The following is a 25,631-nucleotide window of genomic DNA, read 5'->3' on the forward strand; positions in this document are numbered from 1 at the left end:
CCTTAATGATAGGTTTATTTTTATCAACAACAACAATAATTAATAATTAATTCTACATTTCTCTCAGATGTATCTTGGCAACTAAAATTAGCAAGTCTAAAATGCTACATTTATATACTTAGCATGGATGTCTCCTCCTACAAAATCTCCCAGACTATATCCATGTCCGCCACGCCCTGGATGACATGATATAGCCATACTACCTTTGGAAAGTTTATCTGTATTCTTTCTGCTTCTCTGCTGGGAATTTCCTTAGTGGGTGCTTTGTGACCTGCACAGATCAGATAACTTTGCCTGCAAAGCAAACCACTGAAATCAGTGCTATACTCTATACACACAGCAGCATCTCTAAATGAACTGTACGGACAGTTTTAGATCATTGTAGGAAAGCAATCTTCCCTTTCAGATGCCATAAGGCATAAGATATTTTTATTTTTATTTTTTTTTACTCTATTTAGAAACTGGGTAATGTTTTATTATAGATCTATTCTTGTATTTTAGAAGCTACTGAAAACAAAAGCCTCTAGTAGACCATGGTGATAGAACTGTCACAGGGGAGTATTGTGCATTTGAGCCTAACAAGAAATTTGGAGAAGAAATAAGCTAGGGACGGCACTGAAAGGCTACTTGTTTTGTGCGTACATAATAATCCATTTTTTTTTTATTCTCTTTTCTTCAATACCACTTAAACAAATTCCTTCCAGAAGTTTAAGCTTTCATAGCACACTAGCAGATTTTTGCTCACCAGTTTCTATAGGAGACAAGTAAATCCAAGTGACCCAAACCAGTCCTTCTAGCTGACACATGATGATAGCCTTAAATATAGAGAACAGAAGGATCATGAGCTGAGATTAGCAAAGCCCATGTGAATTCTTATTATTTCACACTATTACGGTGTAATACTGGGAGACACCAGTTGTGCTGGGTGCAGAATACGCATATCTTGAATGGAAATCCTGCAAAGTGCTTCTTTGACAAAGAAACCTCAAAGTGCTGCTTTGGCTCTGCTTTGCTTATCGTAGCTATTAATTGAAATATTGAAACTTTGATGAGGTGAGGCTGCCACAGGCTCAAACACACAATCAAGCCATCATGGCCTAACAACTGTCAGCTGAGCTATATGCTATATCAATAACTTCTGTGCGTGCTCCTAGCCATGGCAACTGCAAGGCAGCACAATTTGGATTAATTCTGATTCATTTCAGGCTTTGCATTTGCTACTGGCAAAATGTGCGCACAGGGCTTAATGCCACAACTCAAAGTTTTGAAAGCTTCCTATCTGCAATTAACAGGCAATTTCCTACAATTAAAAAGACATGTTTGATTGTTTAATGGCTAATGTTTAACTAGGACAGATATGTTCTTCAGGTATTTATGGAATGTGATTGAGTCTTCTCACTAAGGTTTAAAAAATCTGAGTAGAATATGTTTCTACTGCTGTTAGATACTTTGTCGAATCTTCTTTCCAAAAGGAAGAATCATTTAGAAAAGGATGGAAACAGACACTGGATCAGGTTTAAACTCTTACAAATTTGTTTCTGGAGCAACTTTACGGGATGAAGTTTATGAATAGCTACAAGAGACGAACAGTTCTTGTCCATCATTAATACTGCCTTGATACTGAGGTCTAACTAGGATTCCTAACAAAACCATTTTTCTTCCATTGTAGTACAACTGCAATGCCTTGTGGGATCATTTAGTTCAGTGAAACATTATGACTATTCTGTATTTACTTTAAAAGGTAAGCAATGCCAAAATTAAGGTTTTATGGCAATAATTAAGTTGCTAATACTCAAGCCTGAATTCTGATTGACTTGACATAAGAGGATATACAGTAAGAGAGAGAGACTTGAAAGACCTCTTAAATATAAGGAATGTAAAATCTCAATGCAAATAACAACAGCTTTACAATTAATCCCACCTTTTTGAATCCCAAGCTTCAATAGCTGTAGGTTCTGACACTTCGGGCTTTGTTGTCCTATATGGCTCAGCTAAGCTTGTTAAGGAACCCATTCTTATTCTAAGCCTTCACCTAACTTTAAGTGGTATTTAAAGAATAATAAATCCATTTAGATTTCCTAGCTTAAAGAAATTATTTAGCAAATATGGCATAGGTTGAAGATGTGACTTTTTATGAAATGAAGAGCATAGAGCACAAATTATATGCCATGCTACTAATTAGAGACAGATATGTAATCACTTACTAATGGAACAACATTTTGTGCCAACTTTATTCATACTTCCTTCCAACTGCTGGACTTCTTGTGCCAGATATATTTCAGTTTTCTTCAGAAGAGAAAGATACCAACATGTTTTCCATCCTGTTTTTAAAGCCAGAAGTCTAGTGCATACTGAACTTTCTTGACATTTCAGAAATTCTATCAGTTTTAACAGCTTGAGGCTTTTTTATTACAAACATGTACATTTCCCTGCAGGGTTCTGAAAATCTTACAATTACATTCATTAAAAATGTCCATGGTTGTAGCCAAATGCATGTTTTGTAAATTTACCTTTACAGTTTTCTTTCAACAATTATTCTGGGCATAATTTTCTATTAAATTCCACAGAATACCTACTTGTTCATCCACAATGTCAGTTTTATATAAATTTTGACAAAACCATCAGAAGAGAAAAATACTAGAACACAGTTACTATCGGATTTTTCAGTACTAGGTTTGATGTTTATGGTGTGACTCACTGAGACTCAACATAATAAGCAAGTATGTCCATGAAAACAAATAAAAAAAGGTCATGTTTCAGCAGCAGTCTAAAATTAGAGGCACTTCTTGCATTTTACACTAGCACTAAGAGGGTCTCTAAGTACCTAATTTTGGGTCCCTAAGCATACCTAGAATTCCCTTTATTTGGTAAGCCGAGTATCTCTCTCATGATGAAGTCCTGCTGTGATCCAGAGCATCTAATAGCATTGTTTTTTCTCATGATGTAATAAATATGCTTAGATCATACTTAGTGAATGCGGACTTCAATGAGTTCAGCACACGGTTACCACAGTTTCTTTCTGACAGAACATGCAGGAAAGGTCAGAATTTGTGTTATCATCCTTGGCTTTCCATCTGATTGTTGGTCTCAGTCTAGAATAGAGATTCACATCCTGCTTGTCTCACTTCCCATGGAATTTCACTTACCATCACCATGTAGAAGAGGTAGAAAGTGGAAATGGGAAAGAAACTCTAAGTTTTTCCTGTTGCAAACCAGCTACTTGCAGCCAGGCAAACAAGATTCACAGGGAAAGGAGAAAAGGAAAGGAAAGGACCAAAGAAAAGAAAAAGAAAAAGAGAAGAGAAGAGAAGAGAAGAGAAGAGAAGAGAAGAGAAGAGAAGAGAAAAGAAAAGAAAAGAAAAGAAAAGAAAAGAAAAGAAAAGAAAAGAAAAGAAAAGAAAAGAAAAGAAAAGAAAAGAAAAGAAAAGAAAAGAAAAGAAAAGAAAAGAAAAGAAAAGAGAAGAGAAGAGAAGAGAAGAGAAAAGAAAAGAAAATAAAAGAGAAGAGAAGAGAAGAGAAGAGAAGAGAAGAGAAAAGAAAAGAAAAGAAAAGAAAAGAAAAGAAAAGAAAAGAAAAGAAAAGAAAAGAAAAGAAAAGAAAAGAAAAGAAAAGAAAAGAAAAGAAAAGAAAAGAAAAGAAAAGAAAAGAAAAGAAAAGAAAAGAAAAGAAAAGAAAAAAGAAAAGAAAAGAAAAGAAAGAAAGAAACTAGAGATCCAGCCTTGTCACATGTTTGGTTTTTTTTTTTTACAAAGGCAGACAAACATAAAATGAATAAACAGGTCTGGACATAGGCATTGGAACCCAGATCTCAATTTTAGCACCTGAAAACAATTATCATTTTACGGGAAGTTTATTTTGGCCGTGACTTAATGTCAATCACAAAATAAAGAAGCTAATAAGGTACAGGGTAGGTTAACTGACAATTGCCCAGGGCAGAGCCTCTGCTTTTGGAGTGGTTGGTTCCTGCTGCTGTTCACACAGCATCCTGGACTAGTTTGATTGAATCTAGCAAAACACAATTCACCTCTTTTTTTTTTTTTGCTGCAAAAGCAAGAGGGACTCCAGCATAAAGTGAACTGATTCACTAGCAAGCTCTGTTTTCAGAACTGGGTGTACCTCAGCCATAAGTAATAAACACAAATCCCATGATTCATTTTCATACTGACTCTTAAACCACCTCTGAGCCTGATTCTCCCAACTTCAATGTGACACTGTTTCTAAAACCTTAAAGTAAATGTATGGCTAGAGAAAACTTTGATGTATATGGACCACAGGACCACAGGCCTATAGCTTTTATAGAACGAAGTATGTAGTGTTAAGGAAGGAATACTCATTTTACAGCTTCCGATCAGACCGATCTGAGAATCCAATAGTCATTCCCTTACAAAATGCTCTCATTGACTTGACTGCAAGATACAGGGGCCTAAAAACTCTGACCTAGGAGAATACAAGGAAAAAAATGTCAAACTGTACAAATTAACTTCACAGTGCATGTCGAGGTTAAACCATACCATATGCTCCTGAAAATATTCAGATGCAACACAGAGCTGTAGGGAAGTATAAACAAAATCCAGTACAACAGGTAGATATCTTTTGTACTAAATTTACAGGTTTTCCTTACATGATAGTCTTTTAAAAGAGATTGTGTTTTCTAACATGTTTAATTTTGTCATACAGAAAGAGTAATGACATAATAATTATTGTAGTAGAGCATAAGATTTACATTGTATTTGTTCCAGAGTTGTATTTTTAATGTATTATTTTAACAGATATGTATATCAAAAAGACATTAGTCTTCCTGTATTTGTTTTGGTTTACGTGACAAATGGATTCTACGCCTACATTCTATGTAATCCACATAGGAAAATCCATGTAGGAAATTCAACCAAAATTAAAATAACCAAGTAGCTGAATGTTGATTTTTGGTGTTGGTGTTGTTATCATTATTACTTAAACCATTTAGTCTTGTGAAGTCTATTCCTATGGAATCTTCATTTAAAATTCTATTTACTACTGTTACTTAGAAGTGTTCATGGTTTCATCTTTTTTTATGATTTCTTCTTTCTTAAAACTAAGATTATGTAAATGAAAGACATAGACATTTAACTGTTTGTAGGCTGATCTACTTCCCATTGACTGCTTTTCTATTGCCACTGAAATTCAACAAATAAGCAAAAGAGAAGCAGAAAAAAGGTGTGAAGCCCAAAATAGCTGCTTGAGTCATCAACAGATTGTCTGAAATGATTCAAACAGGTGTTTGTGAGAGAATGAGCTATTTTCCTCAGGGCTGCGGGGGTAAATTCTAGAAGAGAAAAAACTACTCTAAACAGATCCTGAAGAGCAAGGAGGAGAAAACGCACCATTTTGGGAAGAGCAGGACAGCAGAGGGCTACCTTGGGAAAGTCTGAGCTATGGTTTTGGGTTTTTTTGTGCTGAGCCAAGACAGCAAAAGCACACGTGCCAGCACGAAGCCCAGCACCACAACCAGGGATGAGGGAGTAGACTACACCTGTGCAACATTTCTCAGTACATGTGTGCAATGTGTGGGATTTTTGCGTGGGTGGGAGAAGACCCCCACCAGCTGAGAGACACTAGAGCTGGCACCAGTGTGAGTCACGGGTCAGACATAGTCTAAGTCTTTCATGGGTAAACCTTGGTAAATTTTGGATTTGCAAAACAACAACACTTCTGCTTTTCAAAGTAAAGTTCATTACAATGAGCTCCAACAATGTCTCTCATGATATTCTTGTACCCAGGCTTGGAGGTCACAGTCAGATGAGTGGACAATTAGATGGTTGAAAAACTAGTTGGATGGCTGGCTTAGAGTGTAATGACTAATGAGTGGCAATTTACCTGGAGGCAGATAACGAGCAAAGTACTGCATGGGCCTATCCAGGGACCTACGTTCAATGACAATGACCCGCAGAAGGCAGTGGAGAGTGCTTCTTCATACATACATACATACCAAACGGGGGGGGACCAGTCTGTATGCTGAAGGGCATGGCTGTCATCCAGAGAGACCTAGACAGGCTGAAGGGATGGGCAGTGAGCTGAATATGAGTCAGCAGTGTCCCCTGGCAGCACAGATGGTTGACAGCATCTGGGGCTGCATCAAGAGAAGCACAGCCAGTAGACTGAGGGATGGATTGCCCTCTGCTCAGCACTCATTAGACCATATCTAGAGTACTATGTCCAACACAACTGGGTTGCCCAAAACAAGGAAGATTTCAGAAACTGGAGTGAGTTTAGCAGAGGCCACCAAGATGCTTGGGAGCTGGAACAGTTGCCTTGTGAGGTGAGGCTAAGGAAAGTGGTCTTGTTCAGCCTGGAGAAGACACGGCTTCAGGGGCTTCTAATAGCAGCCTGTACCATGCCTATACAGAGGTGACCGGGTAGATGAAGCCAGGCTCTTCACACTGATGTGTGGGGGGATGACAAGGGACAATGGGCATAAAGTGAAAAAAGAGAAGGTCCAGAGCAGATATATGGAAAGAACATTTTAACTGTGAAGACAGTCAAGCAGTGGATCAAGTTTCCCCGAGGAAGTTGTGCAGTTTCCACACCTGGAGGTTTTCAAGACTCGACTATATAAAGCCCTGAGCAACCTGTTCTAACCTTACAGCTGACCTTGCCTTGAGAATGAGGTTGAAACAGATGATCTTCCAACCTGAACAGTCCTGTGATTCTAAAATTGTTCACAGAGCTCTTTAAAAGTTCTGGGGATTGGAGGCAGAGAACACTTGCTGCTAATATCTACTCAATTTCTTCCCTGTAACCCGCTTACAATCAAAATGTCTGTTTTGTTTAGAAATAGCAAACTGAATTATGAAGTTGATGTATTTTGAGAAACAGACTGGCAGGTGCTTTTGAGAAGAATGTTACCTTCTCCTCTGAGGCAGGTAACAGTAGCACGAATGACAATGTTTACTGATCTTGGGTAAGAAAGATCTGCTCCCAGAGGTTCTTTTGAGAATCTAAAAGCAGGTAGTTAATTCAGCTGATGTTAATGGGTTTTGTCAGAATTTGGCATGGTAAAACAGTGTTGCTTAAACAGACCTACTCCTGTAATAGTTGTTCAGTTAAGTGGGCTCTTCTCCCATTAATTGTTTCTGAGTTCCCGAATACACAGCAGGCAGATGTGTGTGGCACAGTACACTCTGACTGCTGACGTATTTATTGCTGTGTTCCTGTGATGGCTGACCCATACTAGAGACTCTGTGTCTCCACTGTTCAAAAAGCTATTACAAAAAGAGGTGACAATCAGCAGACTAAGTGTTAATTTGGAAGTTGGGTACTGGCAAAAATGGAAGGACAGATTTTCCTGGGCATCAGCCGCTTAAATGGGGGGTATTCCCCTGAAGTTCTCCAGGCAAGACCTGAAATACAGAGCGCTAGTTCCTGACATACTAAATTCCCTGCTTCCTCATTGATTTTCTAACACAACCTTAATGCTGTGTTAGCATCATTTCTCTGTTCAGTCCATCTGCTCTTAGGTCTCCCCTGCTGTTTCCTAGGAGATATATTGCCACGATGCCTGCATCTGTAAGGCAGTGGAAGATATGGGGCAAGAGTCACGCGGCTAGAGGCAGCATTAGTACCACCTGAACATTTGCAGGGTTCTCAGGGGATCCCGCCACCCACCATTTCTCAAAACCTGAGGGAGCTCTAGTTACACAGTCAGCTGCTTCAGAGTACTGTGGGAATGGGATGCTGCAGCTTCTCAACTCCTTTCCACTTCTATTTGCTTCTTTCAGCCTAAAACCTCTATTTAAAAGAAAAGACTAAAGTGGGGTTATTTTTGTTCAGTTGGCCTATTTAGTGAACATTCTAATCTTATCATCTACAAAATTTTACGGGGTTTTTGCTTGTTTAGAATGCATTTGTCAAAACTACTGACTGTTAATGTTATGTGCTTCAGGTGGTCAGCACATGCCTTTTTCATATCCTTTCAGGTATGGCCTAAGAGACTAATTCCAAAATGTAATAGTATGAATAGTAAACTGAATATTGCAATTAAACAGAGATGACACAGAATATCGGAGTTGCTAAATCTTACTTTGTGCCTTAACATCTTCCCTGTTCTTCCCGTGGTAGGCAAACATAAACCTGACCAGGGCTAATAAAATGTGGAGCCTTATGACACTTCTAAAAATCTCACAAGTGACCCAAACTCCAACAACAAACACTTAAGTACACTCAGAAACAGATAATATAGAAAACAATTAACGTTTGCCCATATGTATAATGAATTCTGTGGTTTATTTTAAATTGTATTCATCTTTGTTTTCTTCACAGGAAAAATAGTTAAAACAGCTAATGTATTTTTTATTTAGGCAGAACTGTGAAAAAACAAGGTATTTTCTGATTGTATGCAAAAGGAAAGAGAATTTGCAAAAAAATCCACGTTATATTAATCAGTAACTTATTGGGGGTAAAGAATCTATTCATTAAATGGGATCGGAAGCATAAAAAATATTTATAGTTTAAGTATTAAAGGTCCACATATAGAAAAAAATACAACCATTTTTCTTGATGGCAAGAAGAACATCAGGAAACACAATACAGCAAGAGTTACGCTACAGTGAAATCCACAAATCACTGCTAGATATTTCCTCAAAGAAAACTGTCAGTCTCTTCAAAGTAAATACGTAATGCTTTTGTAGATGTTAGGGACTTCTCATAGTATTTGTGAAATAACAGATATTTGAGCAGTTAGGTTATACATGGAAAGTGTTACCCTTCCTTAATTCAGGACACTTAATTTCAATGTTACAATTAAATTCAACTGTTAAAGGGCTATCTCCAGTGTATCAATTGCATACCCTCAAATTCAAATACAGTTGTGTGGCTAACATTTAACTGAAAAGAAAATAAGAGACAGAAAGAAATACCAAAGTAAATTAATATTCTTCTTGTACTTAGTATAACACTGAATATATTTAAACAAGACACAGAATTAATTTCATAATATTCTTGTAAATTCAGCCTTCAATGACCTGTATTTCAAAACAGGATCTGACAAAACAGATTCACACAGTCTGAAACATTAAGAATACTTTGAGTAAAGTTCTGCATTTTGAAAAGTTTGGGGAAACACACTGAAAAAACCCAGAACATTTCTCAGCTGTGTCCTTTCATAAAATGCACAACATGTTTGGCTAAGAAGGAATAAAAGAGCCAGGCTTTTCTGTTGACAAAAGGCTTTTTTGCTATCCCAATCCAAATCTTCCAAGAGAATCCATACTCCTCTCCATGACTCCCATCAAGAACTGTTTTTAAACAAGCTAAAAAGCCCCATGACCTAGAGCTCTGGTCTAATGTTGGTATCCTTGAGTTACCCACATTGGAAAGAAAAATCACTTTTAAACAGGGAATATTAGGAACGGAAAAGCTATGGTAGCTTGCAAGAATTTAAAGTACTTCTACATGTCCTCTGGAAATACTTTGTCCATTTCTGCCTGTGGGAAATACCATGATCTTTTTTACTGAAAAAAGAACTTAGTTGAACCAAAAAGAATGCACTATTCAAACTCACTTAGTCTTCACTTAAAGAAACTTATGTAAAAACATTGAGGATATACTCAGCCTTCAAAGTATAGAGCTAACCCTAACATGTTAAGTATCTATGATTTACATAAAACCAGAAAGAAAATAACAGAAAACCTGCACTTATCAGACCAAGAGACTCAGTGTTTTTTAATTTGACACAGATGTTACTGGGCATGCTAAAATGAACGTCAGAAATTTCCTGGAGATTGAATGGCATTGAAATGAATAAAAGTAGTAGGTGCAGTATTTAATGCAGATAGAGAAACCCACAAACTGCAAACTGACTGACAATATGCTGTTTGTTATAAATGCATCTTTGGTATGCTTAATTTACACACTACTCAACTTTAAACTGGAATTCAGCACTGATGACATTTACAAGCACCTATTCTCAAAGGCAATATATACAAATACAGAGCTGGGGACAATTCAAACTCAGAAGCAAAGCCAAACTAAAGTATGGAAAAAAGGGGCATTCTTCAGCTTTGTGAATATCAGCAGCATCATATGGACATTAACTAGGTACCCCAAAAATAAAAGAAGTGTATGAATGAGAATGGAACAGAGTAAATAAACTCTCAAACTTGGCATATCATATTTCTCAAATTTTCTCTGATACGTGGAAAAAACCAAGCTCATCTTCCTGCCATAAAACACCACCTCAACCTTTATTCAGGAAACAATTTCTGCTGACTTGAATATTACATTGTCTTGATAAAATATTCCCAAGATTTCTCACAAAATTTTCAAACAAACATTGAAAACCCAAATGGTTTTATTTCTAGTAAATAATAAAATCACAGAAACAAATCTAAAATATTTTTCATCTTAAATCATAGGTAAGGACCTCATTTTCTTTCTAAAGCTCCCATTTACAGATTTAATTTTCCAGATCAGCAAAATGAAAACACAATTTTTCCTACAGATGTCACTATTGTAATTTAGATCCATGGACTAAAAATCAAACATTGGCTTCTTCTGGTCATATATGACCCTTGAAAATAAAAAATTCGGAACCTGAATTCAAACACATCTGATACCACAACACATCCCTACTTACAAACATACTGAAGTCATACCTGGACCTGATTGCTTTAATTTGAATAAGCTTTTGCTAAACAGTGGCTTTAGCTGGCCATTTTGTTGATAGTGTATTCACAGGCTAGCCTCTTGGAGCTACAGTATATTCACATATCAGTGGAACTAGTGATAAAAAGATTTTTGGTCTGTAACGAGGTATATCTTCCTCAGTATAAAAAATGTATTCTGCCTTTGATCCATTAGAGGTACTCCCTGGCTAGAAGCTCCTGGGTGGTACATGTATCAAAAGAAACGTGTGGACTCAAAAAGAAGACAAATGTAGTAAACATTGGTATTTTAGAGTCATTTTCCAGGCCATATATTCAAAATGTAAACTTTGTGATATGTTGTTTTTTTCTGTCAATTATCTCCTCTAAACATTTGTGTTTTTAGGATATTGTGTTGTCTGAGATAAATCATTATCATATCTCTATCAGGAAGCAGAAGTGAGAGAGCCCAAGAAGACTAAGATTAAAAGAAAAGAACTAGATTAAGGGTGTATTTTAGTTCAGAGTTCCCTGAGTCAAGCACAGAGAAAGGCTGTCAGTATACGTAGGGAGCACGCTATCAAACGCAACCATTCTGACGCCCTCAAACCCTGACTCCACAGTGGCAATATACACAGGAAATTTCAGTTACTGAACCATATTTCTTCTTGAAATACATAATAAAATAGTATATATGACTATGCATGATAGTGCTGAAATCCTAGAGAGGCTTCTTCTGCACTCTGGCATTCTGAAGTTGATTGTGCATTTCTGACTTTTTTCCCCTGAATAAAACGTGTGAGAGTCACACAGGTTGCTTCTGTCAATTCTATTTTGTTCATTTGTACCTCTATATATTTTCAAAACTTTAAAGCTTATTAATATCTTAATTTTAATAATTTTGTTAAATTATATGGTGTTGGAAATGACTATGTTTGTTTCGAGTATGTTTTACAAAGTACAGCTATGTGACTCGCATTGAATTTACAAGACTTCTGGCAGTTAAATTTCTAGGCACTCATTCGAAAAGAATAAAGGATTAATTATAGGAGTGTTGTAGAAACACCAGTTATCCTATAGCAGATGATGAACATATTTCATTAGATATAGGAAAAATTAAGATCAGCAGTGCATTAAGTAGTTTAACACAGTGGGATAAGGAATTACTTTACAGATACTTCTCACCCCAAAACTTAACAGCATTCTATCACATACTGCCCTATTCACCAATTATATCCTGTTTTCTATTCTAAACGACCTGTAGCTATACTTAATTTTAAGCAAGCACTTATTGTCACTTCTGAAAGTTGCCTAGCATCACTAGGCACTGGGTGATGCCTCAAAACACTGACACAGCCTTGCTCTACAGGAGAGGGAGAAACAACGACTATGTTCAGAAAGAGTCTGGGAACAGATTAGTAATAAGTCACTACCTCACTAAGTAAGGTATGCAGGGTTATTACTTTCTTATAGCTAAATCAGTCAGAGATTTAACAGTTCTATAGCTTGTTATGATGTCTGTTTCTGCACAGTTTCAAGAGCAGTACTCTAACTTCTAAGCAATTTCTACTTGCCTTTTGAGTACCAGTGTGCTAATAAAAAGACAAAAACACTGTAGCACAATCCTATTACAACTATTATAATGAACTAGAATTCGTGCTTTTGATGTTGAGTCTTTGAACTTTTTTGCTTTGAAATTTAGTTATAAAACATACAAGTCTACCACAGAGAACACAGCTTATCCAGAGGGAACAATACCAAAAGGGATTTTTGGAGGGGAAAAAAAGACTACGAAAGACAGTAAATATTTTCCCTTGTCTGTTAATATTTTACCGAAAATGCCAAGTCCCATGAGTACAGAACTAAATGGATGTAATTATTTTAAGCTAAACACAAATAAAACAAAGACATCAATATTTAAGTGCAAATTTAATACAATCCATCATCATACCTTGTTATGTGTCTGAGTTTGTCCAACCAGGATAAGGATATTTGATGAGATAATAGACAGGCAGAAGTTGATTAGAATTATTGACCTTTCAGATCTGATGTACCTGTTCAAATAAACAAAGAGAGGGTGCAACTTTTCTAAAAGGAAAACAACTAGTAAGTCATATAAAGATTTGATGCTATTCCTGGGTTAAATATTGGAGATACTCTGAAAGGTAAGGGCTCCCTTTCAAGTGCTCAGAAAGAGTATCAGGGAACTATCACATTACAAACATAGGAACTATGATATTTTGATAGATATTGTGCAATTCCCTTTTAGTATTTTGGTATATTTTAAAAATAATCTATTAATGCTTCTTTTAAGAACTGCTGGCAACACTGTTCTAACACCATACTGATAATAACAGGCTTGCATGCATTCATGTCAGGAACTTCTTATGCACTCTGCTCATCCCTGGGAATATCCACAGCTGGCATCGATCACTCACAATAACTAACTTCAGCAAAAATATGGTGATTTACATAAACAGATGATCTGGTCCACAATGCATAAATAAGATACAGGTTTGTTTGTTGATGATACTGTGGCAGTGCATTTTGAAACACATTATTGGGATAATGATGACACTAATGTTAAAGTTCCACCACATTCACAAAATAATTTGTATGAAGAAACAACACTGTAATATCTTCATCTTCATAAGACCTAATAACAAAAAAAAAGCTAAGTTTGTACAGAAAGATTAAATTATAGCCATGAGCATCGCACAGTCTCTCTTGCAAACTTATCATGCTCATTTTACAAGTATGTTTAGAATGAAAAAGTCAAATACTCTTATCACCTATTTCCCGACAAGGTGCAAATGTACTCATTTTTCTATATATAGCTTTTTATATGCTACAGGACAGAAAGAGAATTATTATGGTTTCAAGTACCTTACTGACCTGATTTTCAGAGCTGCTAACAGAGTAAATGTTGACTACTAAAGCAGATGAAAGTTCCTCTGAAGACCATGCCATATGTTTATATATTCTATGACCTATACTATACACTTCTCACTGAAGCTTAGTATTGCTGTCTTCTCTTGAGCTGTACACCCATAGCTGACACTCTGAGAAGGCCATAACAAAGGGTGCCGAATCCACAAGAAATGCTGAGCTTTGGACATGAAATGAATTGTAGTCCTTTTTGCTCAGCTATTAAGTAATACAGCATTACATTTTTTAGTTAAGAAGACAGAACAACCCTGATAACCACAATCCTCGTTTTTCCTTAATATATAACGACATTGTTAAAGTTAGTTCTGTTTGCTAACAAATACAGAAAGTCTAGCGCCTTTGTCTACACAGACAGTATGCTGCTACTTGCTAACTTGTTAACTATTGATTCACCTGGGCCAGTTTCCAACACTGAGTATCTATGGACTATAAAGGATCTTAGTGGTTGAGTAAATACAGTGCAAGCAGGAACTCACAGCATTGACTTAAGCAAGGAAGGTTTTAGTTTTTCCGCCAGCCCACTATTTATGAAGGGAACAGAAGGGAAGTGAAGGGAAGAGGAGGGTGAATATTTGACTGACATTGAATTTATTTTTCAGTCTGAATTTTCAGTTGGGGGGATCAAATCAATCAACCATGAAAGAATGCTCACACAGGCCTTCTTTGGACCAGAATATCCTTACTTCATATCACTTCTAAACAGGCCCCACCATTCAAAAGGAAGGTGGGTGTTCCAAAATATGAATACAGACATAGGGTCACAATATCAAATTTCTCCCCACACCTAGGCTTATAAAAACAAGCATATATACATATAAGTTCTCCCTGTAGTTGGTTACTATGTGCTGTTGAGAAACGTGCTGAAGGCAAATTTTAATGGTTCAAACGACAGGCCACTCAGTTGCCATAATACTTTCAAAATATCTCACTGAGAGAACACTGAGATCTATATGACTTATCTTTTCTTCAGCTGGATGCAGAACCCACACTAGGTCCATAACACATCACATACATTTTTTTTCTCCACTTGGAATTTACCATAATCATAGAATCATAGAATTGTAGAATCACAGAACGGTTTGGCTTGGAAGGGACCATAAATATCCTCCAGTTCCAACCCCCCTGCCATAGGCAGGGACACCTTCCACTAGACCAGGTTGCTCAAAGCCCTATCCAACCTGGCCTTGAACACTTCCAGGGACGGGGCATCCACAACTCCTCTGTGTCTCACCACCCTCATTGTAAAAAATTTCTTCCGTATTTCTAATTTAAATAATGGAGAAGACCAGTTCCACTGAGCATGACAGTATTTCCATCCAAGTGCTAAATATATCAGGGAGTGCAAAAATAACACTATAATTCTTCAGATGGGAATTATATCCTGAAATACTCTCATTCTTAGCTTTGACAGACAAGAACTGATAATTTTTACACTCTTTTTATTATAACTTATGTAACTAGATATTCTATATTTATTATATATATGTCTAATCCCCTGTGTCTCTGTGGCTACATATGAGAATGAAAGAGAAAAGTGTGTAAAATGATCAAGCTGCTTCTAAAAGCAAAATGCTATTGGCTGACTTTACATTACTCTTTACATTATTTTTTCCCTGTGTTTCTTCTTACTTGCACAATAACCTATTTTTCTTTTACTATGGAATAAAGTTAAATGAGAACCCTCTAAGGCATCATGCTATTTCTCATCACTTCTCAAATTTACTCCATTACATCAATTGCACTTTTAAGTCAATATAATATTTTAATATAGTAAATTCAGGATGGAAAGAAAGTCTATTACTGGAATGTACCACCACACTATTTGAGAGTACTTAATTTTGTGGTCTTCACTGAAAATTATAATCGAAGCGGATAAATTCAAACCCAAATTAGATAAACTAAAAACCAGTTGACTGAATCTCTCTAAATCGGCAATATCTGATGTAGCACTTTGATATGTCATTTTTATCACATAGTTTTGTTTTAAAATGTAAAAGGAGGAAAAGCAGTCAAAAGTATGGGCCAGAAGCCTCACATGAAATATATCATATAGAAGAGTCCTGCAAAATGTTAGTTAGCATTGTTAATACCCCACTGAAAGAGCAATATCATTCACACTGAAGAGGGGAAAGAGAAGAGTGGGCTGTAACATCGCCAGTAGGCAAAGAGAGTAAAACTAGTCAATCACATCAACAAATTTAAGCATCAAAACATGCACTACCTTTTGCTTTTTGTTTTCTTTTCCAAATAATAAATGTTGCCTCTAATGCTCTCTTTAAATTTTAATTCAACTAAATATAACCATGTATTCACATTCAGCTTTGTAAATCCATTACATACCTCCATAGTGCTGCATAGACAACTGCTAGAGTGATCAAGGCCAAGCATGAAAGACCACTGCCTACTATTAAGGTCACTGAGGGTGTACCAGATGATTCCATGATCTGTAGGTTAGAACAGACAATCATGAAGAAAAAACATCCTCCAGCAATTAAAACAAGAAGTCAAAAGAAAAAAGTAACAAAAGCAAAATGATAAAAGCAGCCACACTGTCACAGATATCTTCAGTAGTATTACTTATGAAGCAGAAATCAACTTAATTCCAAAGCTGATCCATACAGAACTCTGAGATCTGTTTAATTATTGATACATTCCTCAGAGGCCTTTGAGCTTTAAAATGCCTTATAATACCCGCATGATATTTTGAAAAACAAAGAACATAGTAATATTACAATGTAACAGGAGACGACGACATTAGCACAAGTTTAAACTGTTCCTCAGTGAAAACAAATAAAAGATCTATTTGTCTTAACAAACAGCAATATTTGGAATTGTGTATTAAACAAACAGCTTGTAATATATTAAAGATCATCCAGTAATTTGTCCCAGCATTTGATTCACACTTGTTTCAGAATTACCAAACTTTCTGACTTTTAATAACTTTGACTTCAATCCACTGTTCCCACATGCTTAATTTCCTTGGGCCTCTGATTGTCTAGAAGGCATGGCAAGATACCTATGGCAACAATATCATAAGCCTTCTGTAAAGAAGCTACAAGTTTAGAAACATTTCATTTGTACTCTGTGTACTAATAATAAAAAAAGAGAAAATAAATAAATGACCTTGAAAACAAACTAGCTTTTCCTGCTGTAAAAGAAACTATTATTGTCTGATATCAGGTAAGGTTTTTCCTCCGCGTGTGTATGTGCCCATGTTCCAAAATGGACATGGTATTTGCTGCTACAAATGGAAAAAAATTAGATCTAAAAGTTTGAAAGGATACCGTGCCTGGTTTACCAAAACGTTTTTTAAAGCCTCAGGGATGTATTGTAAACCACATTTATCAAGGTATCTTTTGTCACCCAAATAGGTGACAAGACCGATGTACTTTTAGGCCAGATCTCAGGCAGAAAGTAACATTTTATTTCAACCACTTTGTTCCAAACTGGTCTACTTTGCTATTAAAAAGAGTCTGATCATACGCTTCCAAAATCAGGAAAATGAAATCGTGCCTTAGCAGGATAACTTCAGAAATGTTTGCTTTTTAGCTATTTTACATTCAACAATACTGGGAGCATCTGCTTATACACTTAATGTCTCCACCTTCTCATGAAAACTTGATTATTTTTCTTACATCATATCAACAGACTACACAGAAAATCTGTGCTGAAAATGTCCAATGCAGATCTGCAATCTGTTTAACTACAGTATCTAGGGGTTTCCTACCAAGAGCAGTAATAAAGCCCTGTACATTCCCCTGGAAAGGCTTGCAACCTTTAAAAAGCTTGTTAAGTTGATAATTGTTCAATACAAAAGTTTTCAACACATTTGCATCACAATTAGAAGGCTTTCTCTGAAAAATTCAGAGTTCAAGAACGTGCAAATTTCACTAGGATTTAGTTATATCATAGAATCTGGAATTCATTTTTCTGAGACACTGTAGACACCAGGAGACTAACGTTTGCCTACCTGCAATATTAAACAATTCCTCAATGCAACGTCTGAAATATACCTGAGAGGAAGGCTCCACCAGCTCCCCCCCGCCCCGCAGCCCCCCGCGCTATTGGCTTTTGCATTAAAACTGGCTATTTTCCCCCTTTGTTACTTACTATTTCTCTAGGTTGCTGAGCCAAAATGGCGAAGGTAGAGAGACGATCACATAAGCATTTCGTATGGGATGCATCGGTAAGCACAGTTTTACATCCCTGGGTGGACCAGGTTCCCAAAGAGTCGTTCCTGCAAAGGAGAGAGAGAGGAGGGGGGGGTGGGGGGAAAAAAAATCGGGATAATTACGCCTGACGGCCGATTCCGTGAGGAGACAATGCAGGTTAATCGCGAGAGGAGTGCAGTAGAGTTCCCGGACAGCGGAGAGGTACTTGTTGTGGGGCAGGACCGGCGCCGGCGGCGCCCCCGCGGCGCGGCGCGGCGCGGCGCGGCGCGGCGCGGCCGGGCGGGGAGCGGAGCGGAGCGGAGCGGAGCGGGGCGGGAGCGGCGCTGCGCGGGGCGGCGCGGAGCTGTCCGGCGCGGCGGTGCTGACAGCGCGGCGCTGCGCGGAGCCCCGCCAGCCGCGGCAGCAGCCGCCCCTGCGCTGCCAGCCACCTCCGAGCCTCGCCGAGCACTGCGAAAAACTCATCGGGGGAAGAGGGGGAGGCTTTTCCCCTCTCTCTCTATTTTTTTTTTTTTTTTCTCCTCTTTTCCTACCGGCTCTGTTTCTGGCCCTTTTGTAAAAAAAATGTGATGGTCGGTAGTTGTAGTGGCTTTTTCCTTCCCCCCCCCCCCGCCGCCCCCCCCCGCCTCGTGTGTGTGGCTGGTTTAAAGGCAGATGGTTCTCAAATGTCTGTCTTGGTTACGCCAGTTGGACTGGGAGATGATGGATCTTCTGTTCTGACAGCTATTTTTGCTGAGGATTTTTGGTTTTTTGGTTGTTGTTTTTAGTGATCAGCCTTAGAAATTTCACCCTGGAAACGGCAGCATCAGATGCCTCCAACTCTTGCCTTAGCTCCAGCAGAGGGGTGGATTTCAGTACAGCAGCACACAATATCACCAAAGAGACACACGAGTTCGCCCTCCAGACATCACTCAGTCAACTCGCCTTTCCCTAGCTCCCTCCCCCTTCTCGATCTCTTTTTCTTGGGGTGGCAGCACCACACTAACCCCAAGCCAAAGTGATCATTTGCTGGCACCTTTCACCAACTGCCCCTAAACAAAACAAGATGATTAACACAGCCCCCGAATTCAATTAGGCATTCAATATGCTAATGCAAAGTCTGAAACCCACCCCAGCAGAACAATAAAAATGGTATCAACCCACGTTTTCTTTGTGCGGGCAAGGATAGGGAGAGATTAAAAATCATGTCTCCTTTTTCCTGAACTGCAGTGGGGGGAAAACAATTTCTACGGGAAAAAGGGGTTGGTTTCAACTCAAGCAAACCTATCAGCTTTACATATGTTATGTTTCAAGAACAATTGGGTTTCTTTCTTCTTTTTTCCCCTCCTTTCATGTCCAGGGAGCAACTGCAGCAACTCTGCTGCCAGCAGCAGCATGTGCTCTGTTAATTCCTGTCCGTTTCACCTCAGGTCGCTAAATGACTTGAAAAAAGAAAAACGAAGGTGGAAGAAATAAGATGGGGGAATCATAATTTCTAGTCCCTGTGGTCACCCTTGTTTCACCTCTTCTGCCCTGACAACCCACCTTTGTGAGTGATTCTATATGCCAGGGCCCCCATGCAAAGGCAATTTGTTATCCCAGGCCTGCTTTCACAGTGTGGTTCACCCCAGCCCACCTCGGCATTTTGCACCACTAGTTTTTGAACACACACCAGATGTAACCCTTACACACTATTGTCTTCAGAACAGTATCCTGTAATAAACAAAGCAAACAGCAACTGGGGAAAACAATTGAGAGAAAATCACCAGTTCTCCAAGCCACTAAAGCTGTCTGTTAACTTTCCGTCACAAATTGTGTCTTTCAGAGAACCACAAGCTAAATCAACATCCACTTTGAAAAATATGGTTACATATTCTAAATTCTAAAGCATTATCTTCTGGATAACTTAACCAACTTATTTTATTAGCTTTCCTGTCTCTTATCTTATTGTGACACATAGTTAAGGCCAAATGAAATGCATTTATCTGTACTGATTAAATATTAAAGAATGATAGCTTAAGAGAAATTGACATGTTTTAAAACAAAAGGATGGTATTATTCATCCTGAGAGTAAGATTTAATATACTGAATTCACCCTTTGCTGAAAAGCTCTGGGTGCACAATACATAGTTAGCACTAAATCCTTGCAGATGGTGTCCAATGCACCCAGGTAGACAAGTTCTAATTATAAAAGGTAGACAACCACAGAGACCAGTTTAATTTAAAACAAAACATCTGTAACAATTATAATTATATTTAAGTTAGTAAGAATCATGGGCAGCCCACCAGGTTCTTCAAGTCACCTGCGCAAATAAAAAATTCCAGTCACATATTAGCTGAGAAGCTGACTGTTGTACTATATCACCAGGTATTACAAATACACTACAGATTTTGCAAAACTTCATGAATACTATTAAAAATTTTAGTGGAATTTCCAAAAGTACTCTGAAATGAAGAAAGTGCTCTAATTGAATTTAACAGTAAGACATCCATTGACACAGCAGGACCAGAGTCAGTCTAATATGGACACTTTTTACATTTCATTGTTCATTTTCCCAGTGATACACTTCATTATATTTGGCTATGGAACAGATGAAAATTCAGTGATTAAATATGGTCTCTCTCTTTTCTAACCAATGTGGTTAAAAAAAAAGCGCCTCATTAATAAATATATTTGTAGCCTGTTGAAATGACGGCTGACAGAACCTGTGCAGAATGTTATATCAAGTCCATGAAGGAGATGGAATAATGAGCAGAATCCAGAAGAAAAGCATAACTGCAATTTGTTGCATGATGCTCATGCCTGCAGAACAGTAAATGTATGATTACTAACTCACTCAGAGATGCTGGATGTTTTGACTTGTTGACATAAAATCAGTATTTGGTTTTAGGTATAAAGTAAATAAGTAATGGAAACACAGAGTTAAAACAGATGTATTGTATTTATTATATCTTAATGCTACACTTTTTATTAAGTCTATGATCTGTGCCTCTTATAATGCAACTCTTCTGAGCCACGAGAATCTCTCTCATATTTGGAAGTTTCATTCCTTTTTGGTGTGATTTTCTTTGACTATGTGTCTAACATTTAGGGTTATCATATGAATATGCAAAAGGGCACCTATTATTCCTGAGAGTCTTTCTTGTTATGCAGAAAGCTATAAAGGAGTGACAGGTACTATTAACACATGTGCTATTTATATCAAGGAAAATTTTCAAACTGAAAATACGTAGCAAATATAGATATAGGTTCATGCCCATTATTGGCAATTTGGTACTGTTCCACTGAGCTACAGATGATTTAATCAACTTGGCAGAATTCCCATGATATAAGCAAAGGAATTCCCAAGTAGCATAGATTCACCATTGCAGATCCTGTGTCATCCTGCAGCTGAGGCAGGGGAAAGAGCTGGGGAAGCAGGGAAAGCAGAGAAGCAGGGGAAAAAGTCTAAGCAGGATGTAATTTGGGCCCATGGGTCTATGACTAATAAGGTATAAGTACCAAAACAACCTCAGCTCCAACATTTGCCTGTCAGAGTGTCCTTCTCAGAGTAGTCTTACAGTTAGAGGAACGCTGGAGTGTCTTTTTGAAACTCTGTCAGAGTTTAATGTAAACTTCTTAGTTCTAATCAAGAATTGAGAACATACTGTTCAATAAAAATGATGGCCAAATTATGTACAGAAAAGTATTGTAACCATGTACGATACAGAAGAAATAATGTAATTTTTACTCTTTAATAATGTATTATGCAATATTGCATGACATATGTGATGCTCACTACTGAAAACAATGATAGGATTATCTCAGATATTGAAATGGAAATGTAGTTTATAAGATAGGAGCATTTTTGTAGAATAAAAAATTCATTCACAGACACAACTGCCAATCTGACACAGACTGATGATCAAGCCACATTTAATACGCTAGCGACTCTGTTTCCCTTATTTTGCAGTATTTATGTTGGTCTCATGACACGGTTTACCAGTTACTATTGACATATTTTGTTAACATTAATAATATACACGTCTTACTAATTGCATTGTTTTGTTTACTTTAACATATTGATGAACAAAAATCAGCTATGACATTGCTGTCAAAACCACTCACTTAGTAAAGGACTTCACCTCATATCATACATTGCCTACCTTACTAGTTTATTCAAAGAAATTATTTTCAAAGGAAAAATTTTCTTTTGGAGGGAGGTGCTGTGAGTCAGAGAAAAAAAGAAGATAACAATACTGTTAACTAATTTTTTCCATACTGGGAACTAGTAATCCAAGTAGTTGCCTGGGTTTTGATCATCATGAATGAAGAGTTATCATCTTGGCTATACATACATGATAATATCTTACTTTAGTAATTTCTTTGATGATTGATATCTGTGCTTAAAGTAGGCTGAGAAACCTTTTTGACCATTAAGTTACATTACTTAAATAACAGCAGGAAGCTGTTATTTAAGTATTTAATAACAGCTTTGTAGAAAGCAAACTACACAGAAGTTAAGAAATTATAATATTATTTAATTCTCCCTACTTCTTGGGTGTGCACATTATTATACATTTTTTTCCTGTTCAACTAGGTGCTGTTTTTCCTTTAGGACAGGCTTTGGTATTCCAACTCTGTTCTCGGTAAAGAATGACATATAATGATAAGAAGCACATGGAAAATGTGGACATAAGAATTTTTTAGCCTAGCAAGAGACAAGAAAGAAGCTCATGGCCCACATGAGTAGCAGATTATGTACATCCTTGTGCTTGTTCAGATGTGCTGGATGGCACATTAGTCAAGATAAAGTCTTTCCAACACCTGCTTACTTCTGTACACCTGTACCTAAAATCCCAGGGAAGCCATACGGAAGACTCAACTGCAGGCGTTTCCTTTCAGTTGTGCATGTCCATATGTCTGAGACATGACCTAATTCTTAGTATGCATAATTTCTACTGTGATCAATCTTATCCCTACCAGCAGTATATGGCAACATCTGGTTTATCTCCACAGCTTTTCCTAAACTAAAGAAGAAAGAAAGAAAGAAAGAAAGAAAGAAAGAAAAAACACAAAGAAAAGGTGGAAGCAAACACACTTTGCTTAATAATGTCACCACACACAGAACTGTAGTTTAATGAAGTATTGTTTACCTTGAAATTGTTAATATGATTAACGTTATGTCATTATGACTTAGGGCTTTTTTCCCCTTACACAATTTAGAAAAACTAATGCATGAAATTATGGAAATGAAAAGAAATAGAATGGACAAAAATAACTGTCTTATGACTACATGTCTAAAATACCACAAATGTCCCGAAAAGGATGTCTGAATTTGTGTGGTATCAGAAGAAAAAGCCAGGTGATGAGCATCTTGCAATAGGATCTCCAACCAGAATACTATGGGGAGTTCATTTTTCCTAAAGAATAAGGTTTTTCCAATTCAGGCATTGAATTCTTTATTTTTCCTCAATGACATATTTGTGAATTTATTTTTTTTACCAAAGAAAGTAGAAATCCTTGAAAAGGATCATGCTGATCTTCATATCAAAAATAAATCCTATTTGAATAATTTTTTTGTAAAACAAATGTGCATCTGGGCTGGAAATCAAGTTTTATTCCAGTGTGATTTAAACTAGATGAGATATTAAAACCTAAAAAGAAGGTTTTATAACAAAGCCACTGTAGTTTTAAGCATACATTTTTACATTAACTTTCTAATAATGATGTAAACTAATAGAAAGGTCTGAGGGAAGATAAAAACTTGCCTTGGTTATCAGTTTGACTACTATATACAAATGATTCATCAAAAGGGGAGCTATGGAAGTGAGTATTAATGCTTGGGGGAATACTTTATTACTCTTTATAAGTTTCTTGTTCATACAGTTCAAGGCACGATCTAGCATGCACTGTGCATAAGCTCTGCTGTAATCAATAGTTGCCCTGTCATTAGCATACTGCCAGTGTACCAAATGTAAAAGGAAAAGAAATGTTAAAGGACTGATATGACAAAAATGGGATGAGACAAATACTAGGAGTTTCCTGCCTCCTACTGAATAGTTCTTGATTACTGCTGCTCTGTGCTACTGCTATAACGCAGACATCATTATCAGAGTTACAGGATCCATTCATGGTTTTGAACAACATCAGACAAACCACAGTCATTCAGCTCTATTTCTGTATTTTAGAGAGCCTAATAGATGGACATTTGAACAAGAACATTCTCACCCTTTTCCCAAGATGACAGAGAAAATCTCCTAAGAGGATGAGTGTTGGTGCATCGAAAAAATTGAGGGAAACCAATCACTTTCCATTGCTTCATCTCTGTCTGACCCTGTAAATGCTCTCAGAGAAAGTAGCACAGGAATAAGTATTGGGGATTCCTGCTGTGTACACACTGCCAAAGGATGCAGGTATCTGCTGAGGATTTATGAGGACTATGACATCTTTCCCCGTGGACCTCCAGAACAAATGGAGCAGACAAGAGACCACACTTCCCTTCCAGAATATCTTGTCCCAAGATTATGATTTCCTAGAAACTACAGGAAGAATCAGAGGGATATTTCTTCTTTTCATAAAAAAAATAATTGAAGCAAACTGGTGAACTCTACTGCAAAATCTACAGTGAACTGCTGTCTCCCTTCCTTCCTGATGAGGTCTTGTTTATTATCAGTCTGTACTCTAATTTTGTCTTTCATTTCAACACAGTTTTGCTATGTTTGTTCACTGGGAAAAGGAGATATTCCTGATAATGCTGAATGACCAGTACAACAAGGATCATGTTACATTTTGCAAGCATGCATTACTTAACTGTGGGTAGATGTAGGGATTGGGCTCATCATTTAAGTTGCTCTATGACATTTTTGTTTCTTGGGGCAAAGTCATATAGAGACTTACTATATTAAAAAGTATATTCTCAAAGTTTGCAGTAGCAAGTTTAGTAGCAGTTCAGTTTCTATTAGGTTAATTTTATAGAATAACATTATCAGATATTTGGTAGAAAAAAAAAAGAGTTCAACCAATATTTTATTAGCTTTCACTCCTCACAAAATCAGTAAAATCTTTCATATTCATTTATTCACACTATAAATATTTATGTAGATTTATGGTTTTCTAAGGAAAAAAAAAGTCATGTAGTGTTTTCCCAATAATCAACCTATGAAATATTTCACATTGTATTATTATTCACAGGGACTCCTAACAAAAAGGATCCTTATAAATTATTGCCAGGGACTGGAAAAGATTAGAGGGTCAGAAGTTTATACTGGAAATTAAGAATATCAAATCCTGGATCAGGGTTGTAGCTATGGTTAATGTTTCTTCCAAATGACAAGATTAGCAATAAAGCATAGTATTATTAGTTCAAGTTTCAAGGCCAACTATGGCCAGCAGGGAGAGGAACAAGTGTGAAAGGGAATTTATGAAGGGAAGAAGAGATGCTGGGCTTCCATCACTGTTACTGTTACAACATCCTATGCTATTCTAGATTGGATGGACAGATAAAACTAAAACCAGTACATATCCAGCCTTCTCAGAGACTTCTTTGAATTAGGTTCCAGAGTTGCCAAACATAATGTAGGAAGAAAGTTAATCCACAAAATAAGAATGGCAGAAGCAAACATGTTAAGTGGTCAGGCACTGAAATGATGCTCATTGCTCTGGTGATGCAAAAGAGAGCTAGATGTACATGCTACCTTTCAAAAATTCAAAGTTAGGTTCACCTCAAAGATGGCCAGCAAAGAGTCACAGAATCACAAAATGTTAGGGGTTGGAAGGGACCTCGAAAGATCATCTAGTCCAATCCCCCCCGCCAAAGCAGGACCACCTAGAGTCCCCCTTTTATCTAACTACTCAGTGGTTGTGAGATAACAGAAGTGAGTTCAATTTCCTTCTCTGCATGAGAGGTGTTGAATAGATATTTTGCAGCAGATGACC

At 37.2% G+C, this 25,631-nt stretch overlaps 1 protein-coding gene across 1 annotated transcript in view; it reads right to left on the reverse strand.

The window, feature by feature from the left end:
* Positions 1-25,631, reverse strand: part of ADGRB3 (adhesion G protein-coupled receptor B3) — a 465,679-nt gene that overhangs the window by 84,252 nt on the left and 355,796 nt on the right. Inside the window, exons 16-18 of the mRNA XM_086461495.1 lie at positions 17,676-17,802; positions 15,906-16,009; positions 12,568-12,670 (exon numbers count right to left, since the gene is read on the reverse strand). Coding sequence (XP_086317621.1) covers positions 12,568-12,670; positions 15,906-16,009; positions 17,676-17,802 — 334 coding nt within the window. The remainder of the gene's footprint in view (positions 1-12,567; positions 12,671-15,905; positions 16,010-17,675; positions 17,803-25,631) is intronic.

This window comes from Leptosomus discolor, chromosome 2 (genome assembly GCF_034619465.1).
Source record: "Leptosomus discolor isolate bLepDis1 chromosome 2, bLepDis1.hap2, whole genome shotgun sequence".
NCBI classification, from domain to species: Eukaryota; Metazoa; Chordata; class Aves; order Leptosomiformes; family Leptosomidae; genus Leptosomus; species Leptosomus discolor.